Below are 16,944 nucleotides of genomic sequence, written 5' to 3'. Positions count from 1 at the left end.
TGCCTAGAATTGCCCCCGCAGCCAGTAGCGCTACTGCAACACTGCCCGGAGAATCCAAGGAACATTCTGTGCAGGGACCTTGCAGACTGGGGAGCTGTCCTCAGGATGCACTGGGCACTGCTCTACTTACCAGAGGCGTGATTACTAGGTGTGACGCCATAATGTCACATGTATAGGGACCGGGGCCACACTGTGCACACTGACACATTGTCAACAATGGTTGCAGCATCACTGCGGGGCTTGGCTCTGCCACCCCTGCGCCTCTGGATCCATACAGAGGAGCATGCCTGGGGATTTACTACCCCACTCTCTGTCCACTCTCTGTGCCAGTCCTATTCCTAAATGCATCCCAGCTGCCACCCTGTTGCACCCATTCATCCATAAGAGGAGGTGCGGTTGAGATGGGTACGGAGCATGGGCAGTGTGAAAACAGGCTTGCGTCCAGCTCTGAAGCAGACCATCGCAAAAAATAATAATCAGATGTCTACACTAAAAGAATGTATTGTTCTGTCTTGTTGTGAGAACAATGCCTTACTGCAGCACTGAGAGGTATCTGTTTGTCAAAGTCATTGATATAATGGGGCTGATTCAGCATCAGACTCATGCATGGCAGCGTATCCTTCTGTCCACGGCGGCCTGTCTGTTTATACAAAACATCTGTGCGTCTACATGTGGAAGCCCGTCCCGCCCGCTGCTCTTATGTGCGCAGCTGTCAGCAGCATCTGGACTTTCACCAGCCGGGTACAAAAGATCTTTCTGCACACTGTGAATGAGCACTGGCGTTTGGCGACACACCCATGGCATGGATTGATTCTATGCGAATGGTTGGTTGCTGCCCAGTTACTGCCCAGAAATCCATTCCACGCACAGTGTGGATCGCAACAGATGGATCAATCCGTATACACAAGCGAACTCCGTCCGCGTGCTTCAGTCTGATTTGGCGCGCACTCGGTAAGCTGAAGTCCGCTCAAAGCACCCACATTGTCATATAGGGCCAACTCAGGATCAGCAGCAGCCGCAAATGCAGGACTTCTAGAGGGGGGGTTTCCAAATGCCGTCCACAATCTCCCACTCTGTGGAACATTAGCGCCAGTGCAGGAGTCTGGGGAAGCGGCAGAAGAACCTAGTAACGACCCTGGACATTAATGTACACATTGGTCTTTTTATACACTGGATACTATATGGAATACAATATTAATATATAGCACTATAGATGGTCTATAGTGTAGGGTGTATCAGACATATTGAAATAATATAAATAAGTGGTCAGGAAAAGGTTAAACATACCATAATAAATAAATACGCAAATATAATAGAACCAGTACTGCACTTTTTAAGCACACATTCTCCCACCTCATGATAAGGCTCCTGTCGCTTCTTCCTGGAAGCTACTCTCTGGTCAAGTGCAATGACTGAGGATCCACACACACAGCAAACTTGGTAGAAGAAGCTGTTACCACTGGGCATGTGCATCAGCTCTGCTCTGTCTCTTACACTGCATGTTGTGGCAGCGGCTCTCACATTGCTATTGTTGTCATGATTTGAGCCACTTACCAAGTGGAGGGGGGTTTCTGGGTAACCGGAAACCCCACCTGCATTCGCCTATGAGCACCAGTATGTGAGCCCGGAGATGAAGATCTGCTGTACATACGGAAGGGAGTGGGATAGGAGAGATCGGAAAAATAACCTTTCACTTCATGCATGCGAGATGCGCTACTTCTGTGTAGTTTATACTATTATCAGTTGGGAATATCAATTATAAATGAGGGGAGATTCTCTTTATACAACCCAGTTTCTAGGCCCCATTGACAGTATTAATGTTGCACATTGTATTTGTAAACTAATATACTGTAAACGTTTACAGCCTCCGGGGGATTTATTGTACAATTAACTATGAAAAGGTAAAGTCAGATTTTTGGGGGGAACTCTGATGTTTCCTTGTATTTTTTTTACTTTTTAAAAATAATTTTTCTTACTCCGCTTTTGAGAAGCATTAAGACACATTAAATGTCTCCTCTTGTAGCACCTTTCAATAATCCCTCAATTGTTCTGGCTTTATCTCAGGTAAATTGAAATCTTGACTTATGGGGCATTTCATGCCACCAAAGTGCTACTGTGACACCTCCAGAAAGAGGAGACAATCGCTTACAATTACAGCTTAAGACCGTCTAAGAGTTCATCTCAAAGTTATACCGTAAGGTGAGTCATGCTTCTGAATCGGCAGATTAAAGACTGCAGCGGCATACAGTAATGGATGGGTTCCCCCGGGCACAGTGGAAAGTGAATAAACATGTGTCATGTATCCCAGATATACCAATCAATGTAGGGCACCGGGTGACTGGATTCTTTTGCAGAGAAGCACAATGCTCTTTTCTCGCTAAAGAAACACAAAGCGACTTCTAACTTAACAAACATCAAAGGAGTTTTACGGAGATCAGACTGGATAATGACAATCCTGGATACAGCGCGCAGCTTAGGGAAGGGTTACAGCTAAGAAGCCAGTGTTGATAGGGGTAAAATAATGTTATTTGTTGTATTTGTTTTTATTATGACCAATGTGTAAGGTATCTACCATGTAAATTCAGAAGTTGGTTCAGAGAGCACACACACAATGGTCGCAGCCATTTTATAGGCTGATCAAACATTCATGGCAATGCAGCCCATCCATTCACACGGAACCAGTGACATCACAGAGGAGGCAGCCTATCAGATCAGTAAGAAACACTGACCTCACTAGGGGTACTTTGACATATGCTCTATTGTACCTCACAAAATTAGCTGCTGACGCTGTGTATAAATGAGAGATGCTCTTTTAAGTAAGACAAATGGTTTCTTCTAAAAAGTTACGAAAATATTTCAGATTATTAATGAGCTGCCAGAATTTCATTTATTTTTAGTGGTGTGACATGAAACTTTTTTTTAGTGTTCAAAGGGCCTAATTCAGAGTTGATCGCAGCAGCAAATTTGTTAGCAGTTGGGCAAAACCATGTGCACTGCAGGGGGGGCAGATGTAACATGTGCAGAGAGAGTTAGATTTGGGTGGGGTGTGTTCAAACTGAAATCTAAATTGCAGTGTAAAAATAAAGCAGCCAGTATTTACTCTGCACAGAAACAAAATAACCCACCCAAATCTAACTCTCTCTGCACATGTTACATATGCCCCCCCTGCAGTGCAAATGGTTTCGCCCAACTGCTAACAAATTTGCTGCTGCGATCAACTCTGAATTACCCCCAAAGTCTCTAGCACAGTGGTTCCCAAACTTTTTGGTGTCATGGCGCCCTAGAGTATCAGTATTCTTTTCCTGGCACCCCTAGGCCAAAAGTTTCTTATTAAGAAATTCAGAAAAAAATATGAAATTAAGTAAATTGTGTTTCTATGTCATACTTAGGTTCAGTTATGTGGTGAGGGACAGGATTTGCTTCTATTTGTCCACATATTTTATGATTGACAGCCACCAGCACTGGTTTTGCCTATTATATTCACCGTAAATAATTTGATTTAGTCCTGGACCACCATCCAGGGCACCCTTGCAAGTAGTGCCATAACCAGACATTTTAGCGCTGTGTGCAAGAAACAGCATCAGCTCCCCTGCCTCCGCGTCAAAAAGATAGGGCGTGGCTTCATGGGGAAGGGGCATGGGCACAAAATAATACCAATTCATTTTACGCTGCACAGTAGTTTCCATTATTCAAATTACACCGCACAGTAGCGCCACCAGGTAGAGCCCATCACACATTACGCCAGGTAGAGCCCTATTTTACACATTACGGCATGCAGAGTCCCCCTTTTACACATTACGGCAGGCAGAGCTCCCTTTTACACATTACAGTAGGTAAAGTCCCCCTTTTTACACATTACGGCAGCAGACTCCCCCTTTTTACACTTTTTACACATTACAGAAGCAGAGTCCCCCTTTTACACATTAGGCAGGTAGAGCCCCCTTTTTACACATTACGGCAGGCAGAGTCTCTCTTTTACACATTACGGCAGCAGAGTCCCCCTTTTTATAAATTACAGCAGCAGAGTCCCCTTTTCACACATTATGCCGGCAGAATCCCCTTTTTACACATTACATCAGCAGAGTCACCCTTTTTACACATTACGGCAGCAGAGTCCCCCTTTTTGCACATTACAGCAGTAGAGTCCCCTTTTTACACCTTATGGCAGCAGAGTCCCCATTTTTACACATTAGGCAGGTAGAGCCCCCTTTTTACTCATTACGGCAGTAGAGTCCCCCTTTTACATATTACGGCAGCATAATCCCCCTTTTTACACATTATGGCAGCAGAGTCCCATATTTACACATTATGGCAGATATAAGTATTTTTGGAATAATATCACTTACAAGTGCCTCCAGGTAGAGGACCAGGCAATGGGCTGTATTACTAGGATGCAGCAGCCAGTGGAGAGACTGTGACAGTCGGAGGTTACAGCAGCTACCAGCACACAGCACAAGTGCACAACCCGTGATTCACGGGTCTTAGAAGGGGCAGAGCCAATTTCTGAAGGGGCGGGGCTTAAACAGCGGCTCCAGCTTCTTTACATAAAAGAAAGATCAGAAAACCCCCGTGTGTGCAGGGCAGCGCTGTAGTGTCTGGAGAAGGCGGCGGGATGCAGTGAGAGCGCAGGCAGCAGCCGTACAGGTGGTTTTGTTAGGATCTCCTGCTCTGTGCTGCCACGTCGCCATGGCAACCGGGAGGCAAGTGTTAGCGAAGTAACCTGAGCGCAGCTTATACTCCGGTCCGGGTTTTTACTGTGCAGTGGTTACAGGCTCTGTGCACGGCAGGGAATGCGGCGCTGGTTTTGTGCTCACAGTCTGTGAGGTCTGAGTGGGGCGTGGACAGCACCTGCTATATAAACCATCCTCTCAGGCTAGGCAAATGCTGCTGAATCTTTGTTTGTTAGTCAGTTCCAGAGAGTTAGCTAGTACTGTGTGACTTTGTATTTACTTGTTGCTTACTGCAAATAGGCCTTGGGATTTGGTACTTCATTCTGCCAATCCGGACCTAGCAGTAAGACTGGAGTCAGTTGTTTAACCTGCTGGGGTTCTTTTGCTATTCTGTGAACCCAGCAGGTTTGCGGCTGTACTCTCAGACCTGCTTGCTTAATCCTCTCTCACTGTGCAGGGCGTCCAGGTGTCAGTTTAGTGGCAGTAAGCTGAACCTGTGCCCTGCAAGTGGAGGTTAGGATTGTGGATACTCTCCTTGTGTCTATATTACTATCTCTGACCAAGGAGTTTATTCCCATACCCGTTGGTAACCCTTTGGGGTTTTTTCCTGTTACTCTTAGCAACATCATTTCGGGTGCTCCACATGTTAAATCACTACATCTCGCTTCATTGTCCGCTCTATTCCATCTGAGCATTCCTGACACTAGGGAGACACCCAGTTCCTGAGCCTTTGGGCTTCTCCGTTCACTTTGTGTTTATTAGTTATTCCATCACCTCCTGTGTATGTTATGTTATACTGTCTGTGAGTTCGTTTTCTTCGCATCCCTCTCTGTTCATACAACGGTATACTCCTGTTAGCACTGGTGTGCATAACATATTCAGCAGCCCTCCTCCTGTTGAAATTTTGTGGGAATATGGAGCATACCCCTCAAAATACTTTGCAACAGGTGGTCGATCAGGTGCAAGTCCTGACTCGACAATTTAATGAGATGTCCATTAAAATGAACACCCCGCAGGCCGCTAGCGGAGCTCCCGCAGCAGCAGCGGCAAGTTCAGGGGTTAAGGAGCCGAAAGTAAATCTCCCGGATCGTTTTTCTGGAGATCGCTCGCAGTTCTTTTGTTTCAAGGAGAGCTGTAAGCTATATTTCAGGCTTAGGCCCCAGTCTTCTGGGTCGGAGATTCAGCGGGTGGGCATGGTGATTTCCTTGCTACAAGGAGACCCACAGGTCTGGGCATATGGGTTGCAGCCTGACTGTCCGTCGCTTAAAAGTGTTGATGCTTTTTTTACGGCACTGGGCATTTTGTATAATGACCCTGACAAGATGGCTTCAGCCGAGGCTCAGATTATGGTCCTTAAGCAAGGGCGACGGCCAGCTGAGGTTTATAGTATGGAGTTTCGGAGGTTGGCTCATGATACCCAGTGGAATGACCAGGCCCTGAGAAACCAGTACCGAAGGGGCCTTTCTGACCAGATAAAGGACCAACTGGTACAATATCCCTCGCCTGATAGCTTAGATCAGCTCATGCAGTTATCCATCCGGGTGGATAGATGGCTGAGAGAGCATTGGCTTGAAAGGGAGACCGCAGTTTCCTTTTTTCCCAAGGGAACCTCAGACTCTGAGGAATATTCCGAGGAGCCTATGCAGATTGGGGCTACCCGCCTCTCCTCGCGTGAGAAGACACGGAGGAGACAGCAGGGTTTGTGTTTGTACTGTGGGAATAAAGGTCATGTTGTAGTATCATGCCCAGAAAAGCCGGAAAACTTCAGGGCCTGAGGGTGATGGGAAATATCTTGTTAGGCCAGAAGTCAGAATTTCCCAAAAATACTTTTCTCATTCCGGTGACTTTGGAGATCCTCGGCCAAACTGTCAAGATTGAGGCCTTTGTTGACAGTGGGGCCGATGGGGTTTTCATGGACCGTCAATTCGCCCTGGAACACTCTGTTCCCTCAGTACCTTTGGCATCAGAGATTGAGATCTGTGGGTTAAACGGGGAACCATTGTCCCAGGGTAAAATTACCTCCTGCACCAGCCAAATTCCTTTGTTTATTGGAGCCACACACTCTGAAAAATTGTCTTTCTATGTGACTGTCTGTTCTTTTGCCCCATTGGTTTTGGGGTTACCCTGATTAAGGGCCCATAACCCTCAACTTGACTGGGTCTCTGGGGAGATTCTTAGTTGGGGTAGTGATTGTTTCAGGAGTTGCTTGAGCCTTCCAGTCAGGCTCTCGCAGCTAAGTTTGCCAGGATTGCCAGGATGTTATGCAGATTTTGCGGATGTGTTCTCCAAAAAAGTTGCGGAGGTACTACCTCCCCATCGCCCCTATGACTGTGCCATTGATTTGTTGCCGGATGCTAAACTTCCCAAGAGCAGGTTGTACTCCCTGTCACGTCCTGAGACTCAGGCTATGGTAGAGTACATTCAGGAGAACTTGGCTAAGGGATTTATCAGACCCTCACAGTCCCCAGTTGGGTCGGGGTTCTTCTTCGTGGGTAAAAAGGACGGTTCGTTGCGACCCTGCATCGACTTCAGGGAATTGAACCGTATCACGATTAAAAACTCTTACCCACTGCCTCTCATTTCGGTTTTGTTTGACCAGCTTCGTACTGCCACCATTTTTTCTAAGATTGACCTACGCGGTGCTTACAATCTAATCCGAATAAGAGAGGGGGATGAATGGAAGACTGCTTTTAATACCCACTCAGGGCATTATGAATATTTGGTGATGCCTTTTGGGCTCTCTAATGCCCCGGCAGTCTTCCAGGAATTCATGAACGATGTGCTCAGGGAATATTTGGATAGATTCTTAGTTGTTTATCTAGATGACATCCTAATCTTCTCCCATTCCCTGGAGGAACATTGGAAGCATGTACGCTTAGTCCTCCAGAAACTCAGAGACCACCAGCTTGGGGCGAAGCTGGAGAAGTGCGAATTTGAAGTCCAGCAAATCGCATTTCTAGGGTATATTATCTCCTCAGAAGGTTTCCAAATGGAGGGTTCTAAGGTACAGGCAGTCCTGGATTGGGTGCAGCCCACTAGTTTGAAGGCGCTTCAGCGTTTTCTGGGCTTTGCGAATTTTTATAGACGATTTATCGCTGGATTTTCGTCTATAGTGGCCCCTTTGGTGGCACTCACTAAGAAAGGGGTGGATGTTGCTCACTGGTCTTGTGAGGCCAAAGCGGCCTTTGCCCGTCTCAAAAGGGCATTTGTCTCGGCCAAGGTGCTGCGACACCCAGATCCAGAGCGTCCTTTTGTGGTAGAAGTGGATGCCTCTGAGATAGGTATTGGGGCAGTGCTCTCTCAGATGGGGGTGTCTGATAATCGCCTTCATCCCTGTGCTTACTTTTCCCGTAAATTTTCGTCTGCCGAGATGAATTATGATGTGGGTAACCGGGAATTGTTGGCTATAAAAGATGCACTCGGGGAGTGGAGACACTGGCTTGAGGGGGCTAAGTTTGCGGTCTCAATTCTCACCGACCATAAGAATCTGGCATATTTAGAGTCAGCGAAGCGGCTCAATGCCAGGCAGGCACGATGGGCTTTGTTTTTTGCTCGCTTTAATTTTTTGATAACACATCGCCCTGGGTCAAAAAACATCAAGGCTGATGCGCTCTCGCAGAGTTTTTCTCCAGTCCAAGAGACCACCGAGGAGCCATTGCCCATTGTGTCCCCATCATGTATTAAAGTGGGTATTACCCAGGACCTCTTGTCATTAGTCCTTAGAGCACAGGAGCAGGCTCCTCCAGACCTTCCGGTAGGTCTCTTGTTTGTGCCTCCTAGGTTAAGACAGCGAGTGTTCCTGGAATTCCATGCCAAGAGGTCGGCAGGGCATCCGGGTATTGCCAGAACTCGGGAGTTGCTGTCTAGGGCGGTGTGGTGGCCCTCGGTGGCTAGGGATGTGGATCAGTGGGTTCGGGCATGTGACGTTTGTGCCCGAAATAAAACTCCTAGAGGGGTTCCTGTCGGCCCATTAAATCCACTCTCTATTACATCTAAGCCATGGACCCACATTTCCATGGATTTTGTGGTGGATTTGCCCAAATCCTTGGGGATGACAGCCATTTGGGTTGTCGTTGACAGGTTTTCGAAGATGGCGCATTTCGTTCCACTGGTTGGGTTGCCATCGGCCAGACGCCTGTCTGAGTTATTTATGCAGCATGTTGTGTATGGGCATCATCCTAAGGCCAATTCTTTTGACCCACTGGATTCCACGCCTGGTGGTTCCTCTGTGGTTTCGGCCCTTAGGGGTATTTGGAGGAAAGTGAAGAAAGCCCTTGTGTCTGTGTCATTAGTGACCAAAAGGGTTTTTGATAAGCGGAGAAGACCCTGCAGCTTCAAATTAGGAGACTTTGTCTGGTTGTCTACCAAGAATTTGAAGTTGAGACAGCCATCTCATAAGTTAGGCCCCCGGTTCATCGGCCCTTATAAGATCACCAGGGTTATCAATCCGGTGGCATTTCAGTTAGATCTGCCCCGTTCATTGGGTATCAATAAAACATTTAATTGTTCCCTTTTAAAACTGGCGGTTAGTAATCCTTCTTCCAGTGGAAGACCTTCTCCTTTTCTGATACGGGGTCAGAGGGAGTTTGTGGTTGAAAGGGTTCTTGACTCCAAGATGGTTCGGGGTCGGCTGTCATTTTTGGTGCACTGGAAGGGGTATGGCCCGGAGGAGCGGTCGTGGGTGCGCAGTTGTGATCTTCATGCCCCCAGACTGATACGCTCTTTCTTCTCGCAGTTCCCCGATAAACCCGGTGGTAGGGGTTCTTTGACCCCTCGTCAGAGGGGAGGTACTGTTAGGATCTCCTGCTCTGTGCTGCCACGTCGCCATGGCAACCGGGAGGCAAGTGTTAGCGAAGTAACCTGAGCGCAGCTTATACTCCGGTCCGGGTTTTTACTGTGCAGTGGTTACAGGCTCTGTGCACGGCAGGGAATCCGGCGCTGGTTTTGTGCTCACAGTCTGTGAGGTCTGAGTGGGGCGTGGACAGCACCTGCTATATAAACCATCCTCTCAGGCTAGGCAAATGCTGCTGAATCTTTGTTTGTTAGTCAGTTCCAGAGAGTTAGCTAGTACTGTGTGACTTTGTATTTACTTGTTGCTTACTGCAAATAGGCCTTGGGATTTGGTACTTCATTCTGCCAATCCGGACCTAGCAGTAAGACTGGAGTCAGTTGTTTAACCTGCTGGGGTTCTTTTGCTATTCTGTGAACCCAGCAGGTTTGCGGCTGTACTCTCAGACCTGCTTGCTTAATCCTCTCTCACTGTGCAGGGCGTCCAGGTGTCAGTTTAGTGGCAGTAAGCTGAACCTGTGCCCTGCAAGTGGAGGTTAGGATTGTGGATACTCTCCTTGTGTCTATATTACTATCTCTGACCAAGGAGTTTATTCCCATACCCGTTGGTAACCCTTTGGGTTTTTTTTCCTGTTGCTCTTAGCAACATCATTTTGGGTGCTCCACATGTTAAATCACTACATCTCGCTTCATTGTCCGCTCTATTCCATCTGAGCATTCCTGACACTAGGGAGACACCCAGTTCCTGAGCCTTTGGGCTTCTCTGTTCACTTTGTGTTTATTAGTTATTCCATCACCTCCTGTGTATGTTGTGTTATACTGTCTGTGAGTTCGTTTTCTTCGCATCCCTCTCTGTTCATACACCGGTATACTCCTGTTAGCACTGGTGTGCATAACAGGTTTACAATTTAGATAACAACAACATAATAAACTCTTAATGGAAGAGTAGATGTAGGTATTGGTACTATTAGGTTATATATACTGTAAATTAGCAGTCAAATTATTATATTATACAGAACTAATAAATTTTATACATGTATCTATATTTAAAAATACTTGTATATCTGAAAGATTTATGGTATTGCAATATTGCAGTGAAAAGCTTTATTTAATTAGAATTCAACCTTAAAACATTTCATTAAGAACCTGCTGTTTGGTGCAACCCTGCATTGTGGCTTTTTTTCAGAATGAGTTTAATTTTTAACACCGTCGTTTCTAAATGGCTCAACTTATGCAAAGCAGCTGTAGCAACTTAAAATTTCTAATACTTGCTAGGAAACAATCAGCCATAGATTTTCTTATTAGTCAAACATGAATTCCTGGAAGTACTAAAATCCATCTTAAACATAGCTGCAATAACACAGCCACTTATTTTTCAAGACATTTAACCCAGGTGCAGCAATCCCCAATGTACCAGATGTTTCCCATCCAGCGAGCATATGCAATGCTTCACAAAACACTGTTTGCAAAGACTGTTACTAATTCCTGGTTACATCAGCATAAAATATTGTAACCATCGACTGCTTCTGACTAGTGAACCCAAAGTGCAAGCTGCTACAGTATACAGTATTTCATAATGTAGTACAGGGGTGGGGAACCTTTTTTCTACCGAGGGCCATTTGGATATTTATAAAATCCTTCGGGGGCCACACAAAAATTTTCAACTTAAAAAATTACCCTGCCCCCCAGTAGGTCTGCCCCTTAGAGGTACTTTGTGTGCGCGCCGGAGGCGCGCACGCACCAGAAAAATGGGTGTGGCCAGTTAAAATGGGACGTGATACACATATGCCCCCAATAGTGCGGTGCCAGATCCACAATTGCCCCCACAGTGCCAGGTATACAAATGCCCCCACAGTGCCAGGTATACAAATGCCCCCCACAGTGCCAGGTATACAGATGTCCCCACAGTGCCAGGTATACAGATGCGCCCACAGTGCCAGGTATACAAATGCCCCTCACAGTGACAGGTATACAGATGCCCCCACAGTGCCAGGTATACAGATGCCCCCACAGTGCCAGGTATACAGATGTCCCCACAGTGCCAGGTATACATATGTCCCCACAGTGCCAGGTATACAGATGCCCCCACAGTGCCAGGTATACAGATGTCCCCACAGTGCCAGGTATACAAATGCCCCCACAGTGCCAGGTATACAAATGCCCCCACAGTGACAGGTATACAGATTCCCCCACAGTGACAGGTATACAAATGCCCTCCCCCCTCCCCTCTCCCCTCTCCCCTCCGTGCTGCTTACCGTGGACGGAGGAGAGCGCGGCTGTCGGGTGAAAGCGGCGGCGTGTAGTACTTCAAATCAGCCGCCGGTTCGAGAGCCAATCAGAGCTCGCGGACCGGCAGCCGCGGCTCCTGATTGGCTGCCGGTCCGCGAGCTCTGATTGGCTCACGGTCGGCGGCTGGTTTGAAGTACTACACGCCGCCGCTGCCACCCGACAGCCGCGCTCTCCTCCGTCTCCCTGTTCTGACAGCTGAGACACGCTGCCGCCAGACTGAGCGGCAGCGTGTCTCACTGACACAAGCTGGTGGGCGGACCAAACGGCTTCGCGGGCCGTATACGGCCCGCGGGCCGGAGGTTCCCCACCCCTGATGTAGTACTTACAGTATTTCACAAGTACATGGAATAAATGTTTCCCAAACTCGACCCACGCGACACCCTGACAGTCCAAGTTTTAAGGCTATCCATGGATGACCCTCAAATTGACTGAGGTACTAATTAAACTAAAGTCATCTGATCTCAAGCATAGATATTCTTAAAACCTAGAAAATTAGGGAGCCTTGAGGACCGCGATTGGGAACCTCAGCATTACATGATAGAGGAACATATCCAGAATATCAATATTTAAGAGAGGGGTGAAATCTTACTTCTTCTATGTAATGCTGGCCATACATCCAAGGGGAGATGCCCTGATACCTAACCAATCCAATGATCGTAAGACTCCAATGATCAGAAAAATCCAGCATGTTAAAAATACAATAATCTTTGGGTCACAATCAGTGAATCAAGACTGTCCAGCATGTTGGATTTTGCCGAGCAACCTACACAGGCATTGACAGAACAGGGTATTGCCCCAATAGATGCCTGATGTATGAGCCCCTTAAGCCTATAGAATCACAGTAAAGAGAGCCATTCCTAAGGTGGAATTCAATTAAGAGTATTGGACACAATGGGGGAATTCAAATGTTTGAAAAGTCGGTTGGGTGTCTGTTTATCCTGTCTATTAGATAGGAAAAAACAGACACCCAACTGACTTTTCAAATAATTGAATATCCCCCAATGTAGTCTCTTTACTAAGCCTTGGATGGAGATAAAGTGGACCAGCTCCTAACTATCACTTTTCAAACCCAGCCTTTGACATGACAGTTGGGTGCTGATTGTCTGGTACTTTATCTCCATCTACTTTATCTCAATCCAAGGCTTAGTAAATAGACCCCAATATACTGTCATGGAGCTGCACATCTCTCCCCCGCTGGCAACTTGCGATGCTGGCCCTAACATATGTGAGCATTCAATTGAATCCCACCCAAGGCTGGAATGACTAATAACAGAGTACACTAGCATGCAGTACGCCATGTAACAAACACAGATACAGTTTTGCTGATAGGGTTTAGATATGTTTGTGTTTAGATATGTGTATATTATTATTGTTATTATTATTATTATTATTATTATTTATTGTCATATGCAGCCTATTATCTTATTAATAAAATATTCAAAACCACATGAGGTCAACAAGTGTTTATTTGTACCTAAAGGCTAATTTCACCCAAAGACATGCCTTAAACTACAGTAATACCCCACTCCACTAACAGAATTGTGGGGGTTCCACCCCACTGTCAACTACAGCATCTGGAGGAGAGAAGGAAGTAGTTTCGAATGCAAGCATTTTTGTTCTGTTTTCTTTCTCATCTACCACAAATCAGACAGAAACAGAACATCTTAGATATAAAATGTCCCCAAGTTGCCAGGGCTAGGACAAGGAGCGTTACACAGCTGGTAGTGTGACTTCCCCTGAGCGACTCCACTTTTGCTAGTTGGGAAGTAGAGGGAATATTAAATAAAAACACAATTTGTTGAGTTCTCTTTTAAGGAAAGATACAGTCACTATAGTGTATACCAGGGGTGGGGAACCTGCGGCCCTCCAGCTGTTGCTGAACTACACATCCCAGCATGCCCTGCAACCATTTTAGCATTGCCAAATAGCAAAACTGTCGCAGGGCATGCTGGTATGTATAGTTCAACAACAGCTGGAGGTCCAAAGGTTCCCCACCCCTGGTGTATACTAAACAGTAAGGTACATTTATTCACTGCCCCACCCCCACCCTTCACACACTCATTCACAGCATCTATAATGCCCGCTCCAGTGTTATGCACAAGATGAAAACACAGAAGCCCTCATTTCCTTACCTGTTGTGCAAGCCATTATATAACAGATAAGACATGTGACGCGCAGCATCTCCCCCACACAATAACACATGATGTTGTTGGGTGCTGAGAGGTTGAGCTTCCAAGAGCTTCTGTTCCAAGATTGTTCCTTATAGACAGATAAATCTAGCAACCTCCCGGGATTTTAACCTGAGCAAACATCCAGGGGCGTACCTGCCCGCATTATATTATTATAGGGCTGCTGGGTTGCAGGTAGGTGTTAGTGCAAAAAGCTGCTAATAAGCAGACAGTGCGCTGTCCGCAGTGCTGAACTCCCGGCTGAATTCAATACGCAGCCTGAGCGCTGTCCGCGGTGCTGAACTCCCAGTTCTCCTCAATTCGTAGCCAGTGCGCTGTCCGCGGTGCTGAACTCGCTGCTGTAGTCAATGCGCTGTCCTAGGTGCTGAACTCGCTGCTGTAGCCGATGCGCTGTCCTAGGTGCTGAACTCGCTGCTGTAGTCAATGCGCTGTCATAGGCGCTGGCTGATGTCCTCAGGTAGCCCTTCACGTTCTGCTCATGCCACGGAGGGTGCACTGGAAGGAATAACATTGTTCACATTTCAATAGGTGATGGCAGATGAACCCACTGCAAAGGTGCGAAGTGTTACATGCAGCTATGGAGAAGGGCCAGAGAGGTCAGTAAACGCTTCATCTGCCACAAATAAACTAAAACAAAAGTAGACTAAATAGGGTAAAAGTAACATAAATAAAAGTATGGCAGTTAAATGTAGGGATTGGCTACAATATTGCTGGTGAGTAAACTGAAGCACGGTGATAGAATAGTGTCAATGTTGATTCTAGCCCCAAAAAAATGTCTACTACCATACTTTTTCGGGTGTAGTTACTCCAGCAATAACACATGACACGTTTCCCTGTCATCGCACAGTCTATTCTCACTTTCTGGACTGATACTGTTATGTGTAACATCACTCAATCCATCGGATCATTCATCTATCCATCCATCCGATCATTCATTCATCCATCCATAATTCGAGATTGGCAGACGTCATATGTTTCTAGTGCTATATCTTGGTGATGATGAGATACTGTATGACCATATTTTTGCCATCCAATATGTTTTCACTTGTGGCAAGTAATGTGATTAGACAGTGCAATGCTTGTTCCAGTCAAATGTAAAGCTGGGCATACACTATACAATTATCTGGCAGATCATCTGCCAGATCTGGTTGGTTGAAATGAAAATCTGGTCATGGATGAGAGCAAATGACAATCAACTATTTGCTCCCAAACACCGGAAATCGGACAAAAACTGTCCTTCATACAAATTGGTTACAGCACAGACAGGTTTTTACCATTTTTCAGTGTTTGGCAGCAAATGGTCGATTGTCATTTGCTCTCATCCATTACCAGATTTCCATTCCAACCAGCCAGATCTGGCAGATTATCTGACAGATAATTGTATAGTGTATGCCCGGTTTAACAAGTGTTTAATCTGCATGCCACACTCACAGTGGGAACACTTCCTTTCAAGACAATGTAGGGGGGGGGGAGTGGGCAGTGGGGGGGGGGGAGGTAGGGGGAGGGAGACTTATGAAACAATTGCAAGTACACAGGAGGGTGGATCTCAAATTGCAGCGTTCCTGGAAAGCTGCAGAGATTACTAAAACTACTTGTACTCACAGGAACTCCCAAAAATGTACTATATTCAGCCTACAGTATAAGAGAAACGGGTCACATCTGTCGCAGAGTTTAGCCAGAGGCAACTCTCTGCAGGAGAACAGGATGGCATTGGAAGATTCCCTACAGTAAATTGGGTACAAGATAATGAAGAGTCATAATCTGCAGCAACAATGTACCACAAACACTACTACCCAGCGTTTTCTCCAACGCCACACACTTGTATTCCATCCTTCAATTTATGTATAAATCTATATCATAAAGACTTAAACTATATGAAAAAAAACATTTATCGAAATTCACATCCAGCCACTGCTTCTCCAATCGCTTCCATAGGTGACATAGAAACATAGAATGTGACGGCAGATAAGAACCACTTGGCCCATCTAGTCTGCCCCCTTTTTTTTTTATCCTTTATGTAATCTCAACCCTTTTTGTGGATAATGATACACTGACTTTTTTGGTTCCCCACGAATAAAATAATGAGCAGTCCTAGAAGTTGCTGTACATACCAAATGAAAAGAAACCCCAACGAAAGCCATCTGCTAGGAATGTACGCAATGACCGGGAGAAGAGAAGAGGATGATAGCTATGATGACACTACTGAGACCTGTGTACTAGTTGCAATTCTCACCTTAATGGTTGCTTACAAGCAATACAATCCAGTTTTGCTCAGGAGCCAAGTCCATTTTGGTTAATGAAGGGGTCCAGCTGACACCGAGATGATCCGAAAACTGCTGAAGATAGAGGTCCCCGGTGAGTGTGCGTTAGGGCAGCTGCATGTAGGTCCCAGTTCCCATCTCTGAAAGCTTAAAAGTTACTGGGAGAGAGGCTTTAAAGCAAACTTGGCACCTGGTGCATCTGTGTCCTCTATGGGACTCTGCTTGGCTCTAGTCTTCCAGGCAACTGAAGAGAGTTGTTGGCTGATCTTGGAAGAAGCAGCTCTTAGACCTGTCCATGGTTGGATGTGGAGGAGGAGCAAGCCCAGGGGTGAGCCAACCTGTCAGAAGCTGCACTATAAGGAGGGGGCTGTGGACTGGGAGAAGACCCCCTCTTGGTCACGTGCCAGGTCCATTTACACCCTCCTCCTGGGGACTGTCAGCTGCAGATCTGTCACATCAAAGTCTGTCTACATTGCAGCTGATGCTGTATAATTATGAATAGCAGCAGCTTCCCCCCAAATTAGTGCAAGACAGCCTGACTATTAATGGCTGAAAGAGCAGATGCTCCAGGTATCCGCAGTGTTTCCTAATGCAAGTGACAAGATCACAGGTGACACGATCATCCGGAGCTTCCACAGGACAAGCGATGCCTAATTCTCAGCTTTGTACTAACATGATCTCCCTGTGGTCACTAGAGGGCGCCAGAGACAAGCCTTGGACACGTCTGCATATCTGTGTGATCTACCG

At 46.3% G+C, this 16,944-nt stretch overlaps 1 protein-coding gene across 1 annotated transcript in view; it reads right to left on the bottom strand.

Annotated features, from left to right (window-relative positions):
- Positions 1-16,563, bottom strand: part of CHRNA2 (cholinergic receptor nicotinic alpha 2 subunit) — a 179,275-nt gene extending 162,712 nt beyond the window's left edge. The window contains exons 1-2 of the mRNA XM_063915030.1: positions 16,170-16,563; positions 13,880-14,431 (exon numbers count right to left, since the gene is read on the bottom strand). Coding sequence (XP_063771100.1) covers positions 13,880-13,949 — 70 coding nt within the window. The 5' untranslated portion in view covers positions 13,950-14,431; positions 16,170-16,563. The remainder of the gene's footprint in view (positions 1-13,879; positions 14,432-16,169) is intronic.
- Between the last annotated feature and the right edge of the window lie 381 nt (positions 16,564-16,944).

Source organism: Pseudophryne corroboree, chromosome 4 (genome assembly GCF_028390025.1).
Source record: "Pseudophryne corroboree isolate aPseCor3 chromosome 4, aPseCor3.hap2, whole genome shotgun sequence".
NCBI classification, from domain to species: Eukaryota; Metazoa; Chordata; class Amphibia; order Anura; family Myobatrachidae; genus Pseudophryne; species Pseudophryne corroboree.
The sequence above is the reverse complement of the archived record's forward strand: the minus strand, read 5'-3'. Positions and strand labels throughout refer to the sequence as shown.